The sequence below is a fragment of the Drosophila arizonae genome, chromosome 3, assembly GCF_054131065.1.
Source record: "Drosophila arizonae isolate 15081-1271.41 chromosome 3, UAZ_ARI_1.0, whole genome shotgun sequence".
In the NCBI taxonomy this organism is placed as follows: Eukaryota; Metazoa; Arthropoda; class Insecta; order Diptera; family Drosophilidae; genus Drosophila; species Drosophila arizonae.
Window position 1 is genome coordinate 29,281,994 of NC_142923.1, and position 20,694 is coordinate 29,302,687.

The 20,694-nt window shown below is 38.2% G+C and overlaps 1 protein-coding gene across 5 annotated transcripts in view; it reads left to right on the plus strand.

The window, feature by feature from the left end:
• nAChRalpha6 (nicotinic acetylcholine receptor alpha6) overlaps window positions 1-20,694 on the plus strand; it is a 133,080-nt gene that overhangs the window by 23,367 nt on the left and 89,019 nt on the right. For all 5 annotated transcript variants that reach the window (XM_089465727.1, XM_089465726.1, XM_089465725.1 and 2 more), the window contains exon 3: window positions 2,008-2,913. In XM_089465727.1, the coding sequence (XP_089321853.1) occupies window positions 2,853-2,913 (61 nt within the window). In that variant the 5' untranslated portion in view covers window positions 2,008-2,852. The remainder of the gene's footprint in view (window positions 1-2,007; window positions 2,914-20,694) is intronic.

Genomic DNA, 20,694 nt, shown 5'->3' on the forward strand with positions numbered 1-20,694 from the left:
AGCACGCTCTGTTGCTGTTGCTGTTTTTTCTACGTCTTCAACGGAACAAGCGAAACGAAACACGCAGCCTCGCCGCATGTATTTCAATTACTGCATTTCTCAGTCAGGCTCCAGCCCCAGTCCCATTTGCCTGGCGTTCTGCCTGCTTCTGCAACTCCCTCTATGGCCTCGCCGTTCGAGCATCAGTAACGCGTTTGTGCGCCCGCCCATTGGGCAGCCGCCCTCGCAAGCATTTTTTATGGATTTTTAATTTGCGCCAGGCGCGCATATTTTACTCCTCTTTTTATATTGTTTTTATGTATTTTTATTTTATTTTTTATATTTTGATGTATTTTTTGTTTGTTTTTGCGCGCTTTTTACGCAAATTCATTGTTTTAATTTACTCAAGTTTGTTGACCGAAAACAAAAACTAATCAATGTGAGCAGAACCAAGGTGCTAAGGGGTTGATGGGTTGAACGAGCTGATGGGGCTGATGGGCGTCGCATCGTAGCGAGGTGACAGACGAAAACAAACGACAGTCGGCTGGTCAGTTAATGAGGTCAAAGCCCAAAATAGGGTTAAACAGTGCACACAATTTTTAATTAAACATTAAGTCTGGCCAACTTTTTGTTGTGGTTTCTATTCGAGGTGGCTACATACATATAAACACACTCGTAAATATATAAATCTGTATATATACTTAACCGCAGAGCGGTAACTTCCAAAGGCGAAACTTGCGAAAAAGCAAGCAAAAGTTTAAAGGTGTAAAAGTGTAAAAAGTATGAAAGGGGAATCGGCTAATGAGATAGAGTTAAAAGAAAAGTTTATCTTTTTGGCATTATTTACACCTACAGCTCAGGTAGAAGTTGAAATAATTTCACTGTTCTTTGAAGAGCACATAAAAAGAAGAGATTTAAGTTTAAGTGGACTTAAATCTGAAGGGCTTATAGCTTACAGGTTAAAGTAAACCTGGACTCAAATGACAACAAAAAAAAGAAAAGAATCGAATAGCTGAGAAAAGTATAGTTCAACTAACACTTTTCAATACAGAAGAAAAGGAAAAGCTAAGACGAATGGAAATGAAGGAGAGAAAAGATGTTTGAAGGCAATCACATGAGGTGAGGTGTTTGGGGTGCTTGAGAGAGAGAGCTGAGAAGTACGGAAGAGGATAAATGAGAAATAAAGGGAACATAATGATTTCAAATATGCTACAAAATAAAGTTTCCCTCTGTTATTAAAAGTTTATATGTTTCTAGTTGAAGCAAGTAAGAAGGATCAATTCGAAACTGCTTAACTAGTAGATTCCCTGAGCCCTCCAAGCTGATATTCGAATCATCCTGCACTTCTTTTATGCACACATACATACACATGCATAAGACCGCGCTCTGCTAACTGCGCAGTAAGATGCGACTGCGCTTGGGCTGCGCTGCAGTGGGGACAATGTATGAGAATCTAATTGTTAATAATTTCACTTGTAGTAGAACTATATACAGGAAACTTTCAAACCGTATTCATAAAGTTCATTCCGAAGTACAATTCTTTAGTACTTGAAATACGTTTTTTACAAATTTAGGGCGAAGGGGGGTGGTATCCAAAATCTGAAAATTACAATTGTCTCCCGGTCTAAAAGTGTTCAAATCAGGCTGAAAGAAACTAAATCTATTTATCGACTATCCTCGATAAAAAGATATCGAATGAGTTATTGATAAAAATATGATAATCTCGTACTGCTTATGGTATACACGAGTCTACGTGCATTCAGCTCCTTAGCTCTTGTATCTTCTGAGAGCTAGGCGTTCAGACTCAGAATATATATACTTTAAGAGGTCTGTGTTGATTCCTGCTGTTACACACTTTCCTCAATACCGTTATACCATGATTTCCCATTTTCAATGGGTTTAGGTTATACAAAATTGAGCTCGTCTTCAATTTGAAAATATCTATTAACCGAACGAAGTAAATTTGCAAATGTAAACTTGCCAAATTTTACTGCAATGTCATTAATAGTTTTTAATTTTCATTTTCAGGCAACATTTCTCAACTGAACGAAACAACGATATTAAACTGAACAGGCAAAACTACAAATTTTAAACTTAACATTACCAACTGCGACCAAAGGTTTCTCAAGCTCTTTCTAAAACAAAAACATAAAAAATCACAAAAAGCTGAAGTAGTATTCAAATGATGTAAAATAAAATAAAAACTGCGACTCTGGTTGAACAGAAAAAAAAAAAACACCCGCTGAAACTGCGTAACCAGAAAACCGGAAATTAAATTTGCAACAGCCATAACCTCAAAAAAGTAAAATAAATAAAAGTAGTGCAAACAAGCCACAGTAGGAGAATTAAAAAAATAAATAACATTGAAAAGAGAGCGAGAGATAGAGAACCCAAAAAGAGAATTAAGAAATTTCGCTGGCAAATATTTGCAGAGATTAATGAAAGTGGATTAGAGACGAGTTTCTAAAATTGAAAACGAGATAAAAGCGGCACAAATATCTCACACATAACAAGAGCGAACGAGAAGGAGAACAAGAGAGCGAGAGAGAAAGAGGAGGAGCGACCAAGTGTGCAACAGAGACAGCGACTACTTGGCTGAGCTTGGCTGAACTTTGACCCACTCGACGCGTTTGTCTTTTCGCTCTTAGTGTTAATCACGGCAAACGTGCCAGGACGAACAGGACGAACAGGTCGACCAGGCGGTGGCGTGGCGAGGGCCAGGCCGGGTGCTGGCTACTTAAAACCCGGGGCGTCAGGCCAGCACATTGTTGCAGACACTTTCACTCTCGCAACGGCTACAACAACAACAACAATTTGTAATTCAAACTAAAAGCAACGCAAAGCAACAACAACAAAAACAAAAAACCAAGGACATGGACTCGTCGTCGTGCTTGTCGCTGTTTGTCGCGTTGATCTTCCTTGTGATAATTAAAGGTGAGTGCAACATTTTCAGTATCAGAAACTCACACTGACAACACACACAGGGAACATTTCATTTATTCGAAATGAAATTATTTTTAACATTTATTAATTAATGAATCCGGAGTGCAAATGCTATGAGTATAGCTTTTAAGGTATCTAGCTGACGGAAACCGATTAAAATTAAATTACATAAAGAAATTGGGAAACTTGAGAATGTTAAAGGGCGATGCCCTAAAGCTAAAATATACTCTGGGAAAATGTATAATATTTATGGTCTTTCTGCTAAATAAGACATTAATTAGAAAAAATAAATTGAAATAAAAATAAAAATTCTACGTCAATCATCCAATTTGATGTATATTTAGTTCATTGTAATTGCTCTGGATCGAGTTATTCATCGTATGTATAAAAATTAGAAATAATTTAATTCTTATTTGTAAATATAATACATATGTGTTCTCCTATATCCTTTATTACGAATTTTTTATAAATACAGTAGAATGCGGTTCTAGCGACACTCAAGGGACCGATTTTACGTCGCTATACCTGGAGGACGCTTTAACCAGAAAGAGTAAAAAATATATATATATATATATTTTTTTTTCTTTTTTTTTACGGTTGCCATGCTCGTAATAGCTTTTACTATAAACCAACTTAAATTTTTAATTAAAACAACCATTTTTTATAAATTTCTTTCAATAAAATGGTTTTAAAACATTTTTGTGACGTCGGCATTGTACTTTGTCTCTCTCCCTCTCTATGTCTTAGCAGCATTTGTGGCGTTGCTACGCACACAAGCAAGGGTACTGATCACTAATCAATACATACATGTATACGTTTCTGACAGAGTCTTTTTATGCTGAAATTTGTTGTCATTATTTTGGGATTTTTTTTTTATCACGTCGTAATAACCGGTGATAGACTCAAAAATATGAAAAAATTCGTCGGCATAAGCGGATTGTCGTTAAAAGCGGAGACGTACTAAGCGGAGGCTCTTTCATATAAGTTTGTATGGGGACCAACCAAGACATCGAATTTTCGTCGACATAACCGGTTGGACGATTTAAGCGTTGTTGTGACTCTCTCATAAATATATGTAATTAATTTTTCTACTCCTCAACATTTTATTAGGGTATCTCTTAGTCAGGTACTCCCGCCTTTAACTTATTACTTCTTCGCAATAAATATATTTTAAGAGTCGAGTTATATTAAGCAATTCGATTTTAATTATAGGTAATATCAAAGTTGATCACATTCTATTATGCCATCAGTCAGTCAATCAATCAGTCACAAACAAAACATGGAAATGCAAACTTTTGAGTATGTTTTCATCTAGTTTCCGTAACTGTAACTGTGAAGTGGCATTGCTGTCTGTAAACTGTTCTCAGACATATATCCTTATTTGACTCCATTTTCATCAATATTTATGAACAACTTTGCGCATGTTTTCTGTTTTGCTTAGCTCGTTCCGCATACAAGTTGAGAGGTCCTTGTCGGTGCGAATCCTTGTGGGCCACTATCAATTTGAAAGTGCACAACTTTCAGGGCTCTGCATAAATCTTCTTGTCACATTACTAACATGCCACAAAGCGCGGCGCTGACTGTTGCATTCGCATCGCCCCACGCCCAACGCCACCCATGACCACCCCATGCGCTTGCTACCTAGTTACGTGCCAGCACATTATTCAATTCCACATCGGATTTTTCAATTTTCTTTGCCAACATTTTCACGGTGCTTTAAGCAGACCAAACAAAGGAAGCCCCCGAACGACAAATGTAAAAGCCACATAAGCTGTGTTTGTGTGTGTGTGTGCGTGTCTATGTAGAGCTAGGGTATATATAACTATATAAACATATACATATATATCCCTCTATTCATATGCACAGCCATAGTACATATGGCAGCTGGATGGGTGTATTCCCTAGTAGCCCGCTATAAATTCACATTGTCGCCATCGCCCACGGAGATCGCCCCGAGCCAGAAACTTGGCCATATTTTTTTGTTTGCTCCTGCAGCAGTTCGGCAATCGCAAAAAAATGTATACATAGGGAAAAAGTCGCGCGGCAATGAGACAAATATTTTGGATAGGAAAAAAAGACAAAGAGAAATGAAATAAAATACTCACACAATTGTCAGAGTGAGCCCCAGGAGAGCCTACTTCAAATCTACAGATGCTCCCCAGTGTGTCACATACACACACACACTTGCGTATAGACATACTCGCGTGCACACACTCGCAGCATTTCAAGTTTTCTCATTTTTTTTTTTTTTTTTTGTGAGTTTCTTTTTTTTTGCATTCAGTCGAGAAGTTGTTTTTTCTAGCTCGTTGAGCTGCGCTGCGAGTGGGAGTCGAGTCTCATGTGTGTGTCAAAAAAAGGAAAGAAAAAAGAAGAAAGATAGAATGAACAAAATAACAAGCGACTGCAACGCACGATTTTCAATTGCTCGCAATGCTCCACTTGCATTGTTTCCACCAGACAGCAACAAAGTGCATTAGCATTAAGTGGCAGGCCCTTGTGGGTAGCAAGTGCCAAGCAAGCGAATGCCTCTCGAAATTCTAAGAAAACAATTTCCATTGATTTTGATCCAATATACTAAATAGGTAATTCTTGTTAATCAACAACTATTTAGGCTACTGCATAGAAAAGCTTTCACAAAACATTTCATTTTCCAAATACACTCTGATTACGTATCTATTCCGAGCTACAGCTTGGTATTCAGTTTCATTTGAAAGTAGATACCCTTAAGCATACAAACATGCACATGCAACACAATCTTTTTACATATCAAATTTCCAACAATGATTTTTCTTTTCGCTTAATAAATAATTGCTTTATCAAGTTAAATATCCACAGTAGAAAAAATCCAACCCGACTAGGAAATACCCGAACAGATACCCATATAATATATATATATATATATATATTTATAATATATATATATATATATAATAATACTAATAAAATTAATAATAATAATAATAATAATAATAATAATAATAATAATAATAATAAAAATTTGCCAATAACTGAAGTGACATTTTTTTTTTATATCGCGCTTTGCCTCTACCAACACCGCCAAGCTAGGTTAGTTATCGATTATAACATGTGTGTTCACTGAACTATTATACCATGATTTCCCATTGCCAATGAATTCAGGGTATTAAAAGAAATTCTCTCAATTTCGCACAATAAATCTTATGTAACAATTTGTTCACTGAATATTCATTTGCATTGATATTTACTGCAATGCAGTGGAAAAGTCATTTAATTTTACTTTTTTCTCGTTTTTCCTCAATTATAACCGCGAATGCTTTTCTCTCATCTTATGGGACATTTTGCAGCAGTGCAATCGAAATACTTAAAAAGAAAATGCCTCGCAAATTGTTGCCGTAATCCTGTGCCTCATTGTTAATTACGGCTTCGGCTGCATATCTTTGACAAAATCCATTGCAATTACGTGAGCTGCTGTACTTCAGTGGAGACTCGGCACAAAAGTTAAAACTATACTTCACCCTCTTCAAAACTCGCATTGTTTATTAAGGCTTCCTGAGTTTTGCTTTGCCGTCAGATTGTACTTAAAGTTCGCACTGGCAAATCTTTGTAACTAGTGCTTCCTGTGCGCTTCCTCAATCCAATTCCATCTGTCTCTCCATCACTCTCTCTCTGTCTTTGTCTACGACTCGCTGGCTGTCTCTGACGCAAAGACAAAGACTAATGAAGATGACATTCCCACTCGCATTCGCATTCGTATTCGCATTCGCATTCGCATTCAACTTCGTGGCAGGACAAATATTTTCAATAAGCTCCATTGTAACAAACTGCGCACTGATTGGAAAATCAGCAGTTGAAAATTGCCCAAAAGGGAAGACAGCAAAGCCAGCCAGTTGGCGGAGGAGGATGAGGAGTAGGAGAGACGGGCCAGAGGGGAAAATACAATATTTCAGAGCTTCAGCCAAATGCTGTCAACTTGTTGTTGCTGATATTGCCGTGGCTGTTGCCAGCCAGTTGGTAAGCGCATAAATTTCATGGCAATTCGAGCGGCTCTGCGCACCTTGAAGCTGTCCCTTCAACTCTCTCTCGCCGTCTCTCTGTGTCTTTCTGTCTCCCTCCTGTCTACATGCATATATATTGCCAGTCATATATTTTCTTCTTAAGGCATTTTATGCATTGCGAAAAATTTAAATGACATAAATTTCTATTGGATTTTCGTGGGGCGCAAAGCCAAAAGCCAAAATGTACATTCAAAATGTCCTCAACATATTTCTGGGCTTTCATTTACATGTCGAAAATGCTTTTAACTGCGGCTTACGCTTCTCCATAAGCGTCTGCAGAGGGGCGTGGCAAACAGATGTGTAAAAGGCAAATTAAATAAAAAATTTTTTAAACAATTTAAGAATGTTTCTCTTATAAAATGCATTAACGATTGGCAACCACGGTGCTGCAACTGGCGCATAGCTTCGCACCCACAAAAGTTTCGTCAGCCCCTTTGATAGACGCCACTGACGCCTGCAGGTAATGCGGATAATCCGAGCCGAGGGAAGTCGTCGACTACTCCTACTTCCGGTCCAACTGCACGCACAGCACAACTTTCAAGGCCGTCAGCGGGATGCCACCCAACCGCCCAACCGCCTGTGCTCTGCCGCCCACTCAGTCGTAAGGAAGCTGCACTGTAAGAAAAACAAGTTTTAGTTACGCGCTCTGCACTTCCGTGGCGCCGAAGCCAGCTTCTGCTCTTGACTTTCGAGTCCCCAGTCGTAGCCTTGCCCCAAGTTAGACTCAGTTGAGAAAGGGAAGAGCGAAGCCGATGGCGGCTGGGCGCTGAGCGGTGGGCGGGGCACCTGTAGGGCGTTGTATGAGTCAGCGCTGCCGCCACTAAACTTTGCAAATAAGCATTTTTTATGCGGCCAATCCCTATCAGAGCTCCCCAACACCCAGTTACTGTCCCAGCTCGTCGCTAGATCGTAAAAGACAAACTTAGTGCCTGCGCCTAAATAACCGTAAACGACACTCGTGGGCCTCCACAGCACCAACAACAGCAACAACAAACTTGATAGGCATAAATTTGCTGTAATTTAACGCATTCAATTACAAAAAAAAAGAAAAAAAAAAAAAAAAAAACAAAGCAAAACGAAGTCACGAGCGCCTTGCGACTTACTTAAAAGTGTCATAAAATGAGAACAAGTGAGAGCCTCGTAAAGGACAATACTCGACAATGGGATCCTGCCAGGCCTTATCAAATTGCCAGCAACAAATAAAAAGACATGCGGCCTACCCGACTTTCCAAGCAGCTTTGATCAGCTTTCATTATAGTTATAAAAATAAAAAAGGTAAATAATAAAATAAAACAAAAAATAAATAAGCAAAATTCAATTAGTGTCTTAGATCAAAATATTAAACCCAATGAAATATATGAATTTAATATTAAAAGTATGAACAAAATGGTCTAAATAATTTACATTGATTTGATATATACAAATTTAATGGATTTTATATTCTCGTTTTTTATGATCCCATTATCATTGATGATTAAAAATCGAAACATTTGAGAGATAGGATCCGAGTTCCTTAAATGGTTTCTGGCCTATCCTTTGTACATGTTGCACAGCCGTCCTATGTGACAGGCTTCTTCACACTAACAACACCCTCTAGTAAATACAACATTTTTGTTCGAGTATCTAGGCCTAGATAATCTCTAATCTATAAACTTAAAGAAAGCATCTACTTCCAAAATATTGCAGATTTTCATGGAGACTCAGACAATGAAGATCGAATTAAATAAAATCAAATCAGTATAATTAGTTAACATTGATTTGGACCAACAATAAATAAGTTTTCATTGAAGAGACTAGATCAAGAACTTTTTGAGAAATCCTTAACTGCAGCACAGCATTGGGTATTTGACCAGATTGAAAAACCATAGAAATATCCTTGCTGCTTACGTATGAAACACGAGAATTTAGGTGCATTGGAATAGAGATAGATTGGCCATTAGATCTTCCATTAAGAGTGCTCTAATATATTAATAATAATATATAACATATACACATTACATCTGTTTATGAGATACAAAAAATAATCTGAACAGATTATTTTATAGAAATATATTCATTGTTCAATTTATATAATAAATTTTATATAGTAAACTGTAATATACTTAATGTAATTTAAAGTAGGGTTTTTTTTTTATTATCAATTCAATTTATTTTTAACAGCGTCAACTATAAAAACAAATTATTAAAACATATTATTATATTTCTAAAATGAATTTCTGCAATACAAAATCTATTTAAAAATTATTATCTTCTTAATGTAGTAGTATTTACATGCGCTCTGTTACTGGCGCTATGTTAGTCTTGTAATTAGTGGCAATTAACAGCGGCTTAACATTTATTCAATTCGAACGTATGTTTCCCTTAGAGCCTAATTTGATTTGCGAAACCAAGTGTCAAGTTGACGGTAAATAGAGTTTGTTAAAAGCAGGATATATATATCTTATACCTATATATATTTATATACATATAAGTAAATTTATATGTAGCCATATTAAAATCCAGACAATTCTCAGCTGTTTGCTAGCCACTCGATGGTAGCGCTAAAAGCGTTTAAAATGAAGAGTTGCCGTTGAGGTGAAAAAATAAAAGATTCGTGGACGAGGGAGAAGGGGGCGACTGTGCAGGGGTGTGAGCGAAAAAAAGATGGAAATAATTGCGCCCAAGGCGACTACAAAGCGAATTACAAACAGAGCTCAGAGCCGCGCGCGTTCTTCTCTCACTAAAACACCGCCCCATACACGCTCTCTCTCTTTCTCTCTCCTCTCTCTGTGTCTGTCTGTCTCGCTCTCCCTGTCGGCGGCCCTGCGGCGCCGAGGCGCCTTAATGTATGCAATGCCCGCGTCAGCCTAAATGAATGTGAATGTATATGTATATACGTATATGTACGTATGTGTATGCGTGTGTATGTGTCGGTGTAGACAACCCAATTGACTTACAAGCGACGTTTTCCACCTGCCCAAAAAAATCAACACACACACACACATAGAGACAGAAACACAAAAACATGCAAATTTCAAGGCACAGCGCGAGTTGTTGCCTTTGTGTCGCTTTTGTTGTTGTGCGGCGATTTGCATAGGCGAAGCAGAGGAGGCTGCCGCGCGGTGGGAGTGCCGGGGACGCGGGTGCTGCGTTGGGTGCCCAGGCAACAGCTCAGCTTTAGTCTCCATGGTGACATTAACAAAGTGGCAGGCACAGGGAGGGATCTGATGTGCAGCTTTTAGTCGGTCAGGTGAGCGTCAAGGAGCCGAGCCGGCTCGACCCAATGACTGACTGTGCCACATCGTGTGGCATTGAGTTATTTCGTGCCACAATGAATAACACAAAAAAAAAAAAAAAAAAAAAAACAAGAAGAAGAAGAGGAAGCTGGAATGAGCAACAGCGCTCCAGACGCATCCAGGCGGCACTGGGCACAAGGATTTTCAAGGATATGCGGGGATGCGCATGTTTATTCCCGTTTTTCTACCACATTTTTACGCTCAATTCCAGTGAGTTCTTCACAGACGCACACACTTACTCACACACACACTGAAATATCGTGAGAGCAGCAAACGCTGGCGTCTCTTTCACTCAAAGCTGCGTAGGTTCATTCAATAGATTTTTACGTATAAGGAAATATATAAATACATATATATTCTTGTATATAAATATTAAATATGTATATAAATATATTTTTCGCATACATACAGTTCTGCTCAAATGTTTAGGTTTAAGTATTATTATTATTACATTATTAATTAATTTAAACTAGTTATTTTCTTAATTTAAATTTATTTGCTATGCTTAGATTTTATTTCTTGTATTTATCCTTATTTATATAAACATATATTTCTCTTCTTTTGGGCAGTAATAATAAACTAAATACAACTTATTAAGTTATACTTAATATTGTATGTATATCAATGATTACCATATTTGTGTGTGTGTGTGTTTTTTTTTAATTAATTGTAATATTGTAATATATATTTTCATTTTGGAAATGCAGTTTATAATGTTTTGTACAAATTAATGTGCGAAACAAAAGGAAGTTACTCAGTAGTTCATTTTTCTTTAATATAAATCTTTATAAAATTAAAAAAAATAATAATCATAAAAAAATTAATAATTATTTATTAATAAATATTGGTAATTACCAGCTGTTTTATTTTTAGACTTACAATTATTTCGGTCAAATATATAAACAAATTTCTTCACCCAACTTAAAGTATTCATTTAGAGTTCACGCAAAAAACTGTCCCCAGTTATGTGCAGCGCACTGTATTGATCGATGTGTGTATGGGCAGCGTCAAGTGTGTATTTTGCATCTGTGTGTGTGTTGAGCCTATAATTGACAGACAGCTGAATTTTGTATGCGCTTTCCGTCTGCGTGGGCAGCGACTCGACTCGGACTTTTTATAAGCGGAAATCGAAAGGGGATGGTGAGAGAGGGGTGTCTGAATTATGGCCATTAGAGTTTGTCAGCCGGCCTGGCTGTGCTGCAGTTGGCAGTTGGCAACTGTAACTGCAAAGTGCGTTGCCATGTCGTTTAATTGAACCAAAACGGGCAGCGTTTTAATTAAGAAATATGCAAAGAGAGGAACTGTAGAGAAGTGCAGGCAGCCACAGTGTGGCAGACAAGCCCATCATCAGCTGGTTAACAGGCCACCACCCCACACCCCCCACGCCTCTCGCCTCACGCCACACAGTATCCAAAAGCCAAATCCTAGCCCATGCACAATTGTCACGGCGCTCCGCAAGCATGTCAAGGATGCTGTCGGCAGCTAGTGCAGGGGCCAAAGGGCACACAGCAGGCACCTGCCGACGTGCTAGTGTGTGTGTGTGTGTGCCCCACTCTCGGCTAAAAGCCAAATGGCGTTTTGTCATATCTGCTGCTCGTTAGCCGTGTCAAGAGCAAGGGGGCTAACACTGCGGCCAGTGCAGGTGTCTCCTCATCTAATCGACATAACTGCGGCTGAGGCGCCGGCGCCGGCGCCGTCCTCGCCCCTCCCCTCCATCCCCGTCGTCGGTCTGTCTAAGTGCCAAACAATGATGAGCATAAAATGCTTTAAGTTGCTCCAGCTCAAGAGTGCAGTTCCACATAATGTGTGCGAGAGCTGCCCCGGGCTGCATCAGAACGCCTGCCTGGGAATCAAATTCTACAACAAATGTTTACAATTGGCTTAATAAAGAGAACTTAGGGAAATGACAGAGACGCGAAAGAAAGAGAGAAGCTTTAAATGAACATAGAAAGTGACCAGATGAATAGTGAAAACTTAAATGTCAGAATTAATGGCAAAAATGGAATTTCACTTAAGTAATATAAATGATATATTCGAGGATGCAATTTACTATTATAAAATAATAGAATGAAGCACAATGCACAATATATGGAATAAGAATGGAGCAAGAAACTTACAGAGAAGTGAAAGCACTGTCAAGTAAAAAACTTAGGTCAGAGAGACAGGAAGAAGACAAATTTAGAGAATCAAAATACTAAAACTAAATAATTTTATTATAAATATTATATATTCATCAAATATTAAATATTTAATAAATTTAAGATATTATCATGTGATTATAATAGAGGTGTGTGATTATATTATTAAAAAATAGCAATTGCACAGTTATAACATTACTATATATAAGTCTAATAATATATTCTAATATTATTGAATTGTTCTATCTACAAATATCTAATTCAATTTGAAAAAACTGTGGAAAAAATCTAAAAAGAAAAAAATCTACAGTCATAGTCTGAAAATAAAATAATCATATTTGCAAGCGACATGCTCGAATGCAAAATTCATTTTTAATTGTTTATCTTTAATGCAATTTATTCGAAAAAACATAAAAAAAAAAAATAAATAAATATATATACATATATATAATAAAAAGGAAATGCCAATGAAATAAATTTTGCAAATATGCTTGAAAATCTCGTTACTAACGCAACATTTATCAAATGTAACGGAAAATAGATATAACCTTTATTGTGGATGGTTTATTTGATATATTTATTTATGCTTTTTATGGCATCTATCAGGATTTGCGGCATTATTTATGATACCAAAGACCCCCTCCCCCCTCACACTCGCTCTGTCTTAATCTACGGCTCTGACTAACCGAAACTCCAGTGTCCATTATCCAAATAGACACACCAACACACACACACACATACACACACACACACGTCGCGCGCACACACCGCACGCACGCTCCCTCTGGTGCAGTTTGGCTGGTGTGTGAGTGTGCGTGTGCGTGTGCGTTGCTCTGTGGCACACCTTGGCCCCTTAATGTATGCAATAAAGCTCAAGTGTAGTGCCGAGCTTGTGGCAGCCTCTGTTACCTGTTACCTGCTACCTGCTAGCTGCCACAGCAGCACGGTTTTTGGTAGCTAACCTTCACTTTTAACACCACCTGACTTACACATATATACACTCGTGCAACATTGTTGCAGTTGCAGCTAGCACGACAATTGCATTGTTGTCCCCGTCCCTCTCTCTCTCTCTCTCTCACGCCCCTTCCCCACCACTCACCTGTCCTTGTTGTAATTACATTTTGTTTTACTCGTGTGTTGAGGTTTTTTGTTCAGCGACCTTTTTTTTCGAGAAGTGCGCCACATGCCGCCCAGCCCCGCCCCTCTTCTAGTTGTTTATGCAAGTGGCACTGAGGGGCATGTTGCGCTCCGTGTTCTGTGTGTGTCCGTTGTGAGCACATGAAATTCATGCGTGATTTTTATTGTCCTGTTGGGTGTGTGCGCCCATAAAATAATGTTTATGCATGTGTGGCTGTATGTATGTGTGTGTGCGTGTGGCAGCAACAAGTTATAACAAGTTATACAAGTAAAATGTCATTGAGCATGCCACGCCCCACTCCCAACGCCCAAAGACCAACGCCCCGGGCCCCGTACAAATTGTAAACTTTATTGAATTCCTAGCGCTTTATTGTGTGGAAAATTTATCGTTTCAATTATGCAGCAACAACTGAGTAATACATATGTATATACAAATATATGTGTGTATATATGTATGTGCATATTCGCTTTTTCATCAGGCATGCGATTCTTAACTCGAATTGTCTGCCTCGTATTGCTGTATATTTTATGAAGCACCCACACGCACTCTCGTACTCTCACACCTCGCAATGCAGACCTTGACTCAAGACCGAGCTCTCGAGCTGAGCTGCCCAAGATCCGTGCTAACTGCATTGACTTTGACATTTATGGAGCAGGGAGCACATACAGCCACACACTCACAGTCAAATACAGGGAAAGAGAGTGAGTGTGTGCGCCTCTGGCATACTCAATGCGTATTCGTATGTCCCCAGGGCCGACGCTGCGTATACACAATTTGCGTGCATCAACTAGCAAGCAGGTGAAATTGGTTCGACCAGAATTGCCAAAGTAATGGCAACGTAATGCCAATATGCATATGAGATAAGCACCCAAGCAAAAGGTCCCGCTCATAAGCTATATTATCCGCTTAAAGTCAAGTAAATTAATTGGCAGGCACAAATATTTCCATTAAAAAAGTATTCCAAACCCTTATCAAATAGCGTATACGATCTCGCATTATATGTATATTTATTTATACATTTAAATGGCTTTAATAGAAGCAATAGCTCGCTAAAGTATCAATAAGTAGACTGCTCAGATTGGATTTTAATATACGATATTTATGTAAATTATCAAAATCGTAAAATTGCGCGTCCTTCTTCTTAATATATAAGTAGTGTTCTAATAACTAAATAGTGCTTGAACATATTGATGAAATTGGTTACTAGACTTTTCATTAATTGTTACTTCACTATTGGCTTGTCTGCTGCCAAGAAATATGTTAGTTGTTCATTCCCTAAGAATAAGAACAAGATCAATAATGAAGAATGATACAGCGAAATTTCAATAGGAAATTCGTATGTGAACCAGACTTTCAATTCTTAATTTTGAAAAATTGTTTCAAATTTTGAACTTCATTGCACTAGCTTTAGTCTCTGCTCATTTCTAATATCCCGGCTATTAATTAACCGGTTAATTAAATTCACAATCCTTGGGCATTCTATTAATTGAAACTCAACGATTTGCTATGCCAATAGAGAAACCCTCTTACAATTGTTTCCACAATGCAGAGTGCACAGAGCCGAGTGCGAAAAAATGGGTCAAGGTTAAATTAGGTCAACTAACGTGTACCTTGTCGAGTTGAGCGCTTTTCCGAGTCGCCCCTTCAGCGCTGTCAGCTGACTCTGCCCACTGTTACTTCTCTTACTCTCTCTCTCTCTTGCTCTCTCTCTCTCTCTCCCGCGCTGTCGCTCTTTGTGGCCTTCTGTTGGAGCATTGACAGCAACATTGTTGTCAGCTAATAAGTAAATAAATGCTTAAAATAATAATAAAAAGGGCAGCTATAATATGCTAGTGTGCAGAGAGAGCAGGGTAAATAAAAGTTTTTTGCTGTTTAATGAAGAGCCGGACCAGAAAACAATTTAAAGTTTTTAAAACAATTTAAAGTTTTTCCATAATATCAGTCGGCTATTTGTTAATTAGCTAATTGTCATCACTCCAAGATATATACATTTCGAATATTGTAAATATTTTAAAAATTAGTTATATATAAATTCTTTTGAACATCCTTCATGAAATTTTATAAATGCCTTATAGTTTTTTCTGTTTAAGGTGTCGCCTTTCCATTAGCTAGCTTTTTCAATATTCATTTTAAAGTAATCAGCCAATGCCCCGAGTCTGTCCTTTAAAAGGCTTTCAATTAAAACAGATCTGCATGGCTCATTGACATCCAGTCGCCGGCTCAATGCCCCTAGGGGACATACATATGCATATATATACCATAATAAAGGTAGTATATGAACCAGTCCCATATAGTGAGCAATCATACTGCCATACACAATCCCTTCAATTCTTCAATTTTTTTTTGCTGCTGCTGTGCGAAAGGACAATACAATTCTGATTGAAGCAAGCAATAAGCTCACAAATACAAAAAGTGGGACAGAAAGAAGGATTGCCTGGCGGAAACACTCGGAGATTTTATTTTCTGTTTCTCCTCAGTTGTTTTCGTTGCCATTGTTTTTGTGGTTGTTGTTGGTCTGACCTGCATCAATTTATTGTCTCTAAGGCTGGAATAGCGAAAGGCTTTCCCAATTGTTTGTCATGTATTCGCTCATACATATATATCTATATGCATGTATAGCTATCCAATAAAAATGTAGTAAATTATGCCCGTACGTCCCACTGTACCTTCTCGCCACTCTTTCTCTCTCTCTCTCTCTCTCTCTCTCTCTCTGTTCATCACTGAAGTTAAAATGGTTGCAATCAAAAAATACGCTTGATTTTTTACATCCTTACCAAAAGCGCACTATCAATATTATGAGATTTCGCGTCCTCTCTACCCCAGACCTCCTGCCACTGCCCTGCCTCTTCTCATGTGTGTGTGTGCGTGTGCTCGAGAGAGTGTGGGAAATATTGCAAATGTAATATGCTTGTTGGGAGGCGGAGCCCTTTCGGCCGGGAATTGCTGTCGGATGGGTTTGCAACGTGTGCTAAGCCCTCTGGCACGCCCCCATGCCGCTGCCTATATTTTGGGCTCGGCGCAGCAATTCAACATTTTTGCTACACTCAAGTAGACACTCGACGGGCTGCGCCATAAAAAAGGCGAGTGTGTGCATATTTTGCAATGATCAAATGCAAAATACCCAGTATTTGAGAACCATTATTTATTTATAGGAATATTTTTTAAATTCGAAAATAATGTTAGTCGCCTAGAATGAAAAATAATATAATATGTATTCAAAAGTTAAATTATTTTTAATTCTTGTAAAATAATTGCAAATGAAGCCGTATACATTTTCAGTTTTGAGAATCGAAAAGAAAGGTCTGTAAACTAATCCTTATATATTTAAATAAGAATTGGAATCGACAAAATTTTAATAATTTGTTGTTTCCTTTTTTTCTTTTATTTCTATTAAAATTCATAAATATTTATATTATTATTATTATTTATATATAAATAATAAAATACATTTGTTTCCCGTTTCATGTCGTTTGTTTAGTTGATAATTGATTTGTATATTTAATAACAATTTGCACAATTTTGGTTTATTTACTAATTTCATTGATTCAAGCTTATCACTGGCATGAAATTTACGGGTTGAGGCTTTGCAGGGTATTTAGAGCGCGGCTTGCGGTATTTTCAGGCATTTTAAAAATTGATTGTAAATACCAGGCAGAGGCGGCGAGTGCGAAAATATTTCGCGCACGTTGAACCTCGCAGCAGGCTGCCTGACAAACCGAACGACGGACTGATGGATCGACGGATTGGCGGACTGTCTGGCTGACTGAATGACTGAATGAATGACAGAGTGACATGCGAGGCAGACTGACGGAGTGTCTGGGTGCAAGTGTGTCAATGTGTGAGCATGTGAGCAACCGCATGCTGTTGTCTATGAGTGTGTGCACCAGTGTGTGTGTGTGTGAGTGTATGTGTTTGTTTGTGTGTTTGTTGGCAATTTCCGCTTCTACATTTCCGTTCGTTTTGTCACGTAGTTTATGAATGAATTTAACTGCTGTCGGTGGGATGGCGATGGCGACGGCGACGTCGACAAAGAAAAGAGACAGCGACAGCGCAGCCGACGTCGATGTTGAAGCGGCTATAAAGCTTGTTGATATGTTTTAATGAGCACTTTTAACATGCACACTCGCATGTGTGTGCGTGTGTGCATATGAGCGTGTGTCTATGTGTGTAAGTGGCACACATAAAACTAACAAGAAATAACAGACAGCTTTGAGCTGTCGAATATTTAATATCCTTTGCTGATATACACGAGATAAGCATTAGATTTCTATACAAATAATCCATCCCTATGGCAACTATCATGATTTTAATAATATTTTGCACGCGTATTAAATGCAAGGCGACTCAATGCCGAAAAGATTTAAAGCAAAATTTAATATATATTTTAATGCTGAAACTATAATTTCAAATCACTAATTTAAGGATAGTTGTATGACAACTGCCAAACTACCTGAAGGACTAAGAGTTGAGTAAAACTAAAATTAAACTTATTATGCTAAAAGGTATATGAATGTTATTTCAAACCTAAACAGACAATTATTTTATATATATAAATCCATATAATTTAAGTAGCCTAGTTCTATGTCCGTTGATTATTATAAATGATAATATTAATTTAATTTGAATTTTATTTTCTATATAATTCCAAATAGACTATCGCATAGATAACATAAATAGAAGTTTAATATTTTCAGAGACTGCGAACGTTTAAAGCTTTTACAAACTCAATTGCAAAACTTTAATGCCCATCACAAAAAGTGAGCGAAAAGAGTTTGAGCAGCTGAATGTCACACGACGGCCGTACTTGGCATTTAAAAATGCAGCGTAAATTGTTCACATGGCTTTTCTGTAACCAACACCCAGCACCCCCCCCCCCCTTTACCCCTTCGGAGACGCCTTTGCTGCCAACCGACGGCCCCCACTCCACACAGAGCACACTTTTTGGCCAACAAAAGAAACTTTTTTAATTACATTTTTCATTTCCTGCCACATTACGTATACGCAACGTTCGCCGCAGGCAAGAGAAACAGTTGGAGAGAGTGGGTAAGGGGTAAGGGGTAGTGGTAGGGCGTGTAGAGTAGAGGCAGCAGAAGCTTTTCTAACAGTTTTTGTGTCCAATAAAAGTGACCGAAAATTGCTTATTGGCTGACCGAGATTGAATGTGCCTAATGCCGTTTAATATATACGTATGTACTAGATATATTTAGCTCTGGATGACTTGGATCTGTTGTCCTTTGTGGCTGGGTGACTAACTGTGCGACTGGTCGACAGCTTTACTCGTTCCTCGAAAAAAAAAAAAAAAAAAAAAAAAACGAGACAAGCAGAAGCAAGGAAAGCAGAGAAAAAATACAAATCTGAACAACAATGCTGTCAATAACAAGCCAATATGGAACTGTCCCTACCAAAAGCGTGGGCCAGACATACGAGCGAGAAGTGATTGAGAAGTTCGCGGTATATTTTACTTTAGGAGAATTCAAAATTGAAATTCCTTTCTGAGCAGGATTCATTAAAATGGATATGTATGTAACATTCTTTAATTCGATCGATTCCTGCTACAAATTCAGTTTTATTTCAGTTAACTTTATAGTATATTTGAATTAGTTTGAAAAGAAATCGCATTTAGAGTAGCTTGTAAACAGTTACTCCACACCCCTTAGTTCCTCCTTTACTTGGTTCCTTTTGATTATCATATAAGTCTTGTCTTAACTTCATCACAAACCCATAGAACTGCACTCGCTCCAGCAGCTGCCGTCATGAATTGTGCTTGTTGTCTGCAGCAGTTCGACTGCTGTAGTCCGAAAAAAATAATCCGACGGACAAGTTGCTAGACGCTTGGCTTCAAGGGCCGAGCGAGAGGCGGGGCGGATTGCCTGCAGGCTAGGCGAAGAGAGCTCTTGTTGTTGCCAAGACAGTAGCCGCACAGCGATTTATGTTCTGGCCAGTTGCTGTGGTCTTCTTCTTCTTTTTCGCCTCCTGCTTGTTGCTGTTGTTGCTCATGCCCATGCGCTTCCATAAGCTCATAGACGCACTCAGCTTGATTCTTGGAATTGTATTCGGCTGCCGAGAGACGAGCTAGCATAGACTTGGAGGCATTTTACTTATGACCGTCATGTGTTGGAAAATCTCTGCGGAAGCTGCTAAAAATGTAAAGCTGCAGCGACTATATAGATACGCTCTCTCTCTCTCTCTTTCTCTCTCTCTCTCTCTCTCTCTCTCTCTCTCTCTCAGTGTCTCTCTCCGCACAATATTGAATAATGGGCGTGGTGTAAATTATAAAAATCTATAGTAGTAATAGTAGTGTATACTAGTAGTAGTATATATGTATAGATATCAATATACATGTAGTATTGATGATAGGTATATATGTAGGTATAGGTATAGCTATATGTGACGCGATAGGTGCAGATGTAGTATTGCTATGTATGCTATATCTATATTGAATATTTTTTATAATTATAAATATTTATATATAAACGGAATGATTGGAATTGTATATTAAAAAATAGTTTTAAATTTCATTTCATCAAATAAACAAACAAACACAAACAAAACAAAATCAATAAATATATTATTTAATAATTATTGACTGACGATATAAACTGTGATAAATAGAGAATTCATTATATAATATTATATTTAAATAATTGAAGAAGGAAATTGTTTGCCAGAAAAAAAAAGTTTCCATTCCACTTTTCCAACAAAATTGATATTTGGGATATAGCACTGAGATTAAACGATTAGTTAAGCGGCATATGCAACTTTATTTGTAGAGCTAAGTAATAAATTATTGATTTTCACAGCAGAGCAACCCATAGTCGAGCACTATCAACTGAAATCCTGTTTGAGATTTTTGCTCTATGCGCTCTATGGATCGACCACACAATAAAACGGGCCGCATATGAGACGCTCGATGCATGTCAATTTGTGGCTTTTGCCCGAGCTCCCCGTTGACTGAGGGCACGGTGGGTAGCTGCGGTGGTTTAGGTGGGTGGCTAGATTTGCGAATCCATGAAAGCCCGTTTATGGGCAGTTTTCAGGGCTGGGCCATGTGCGCCATATTTATATGGCATGTAAATGCGGGCTAGCTGCATGAGAGCTCCTGCACACACACAGCTACATACACAGTTAGTTAACAGCCACTGTTGTTTGCGATGCGGGTTCTAGCCGTCTTTGTGCCAGGGCACTTT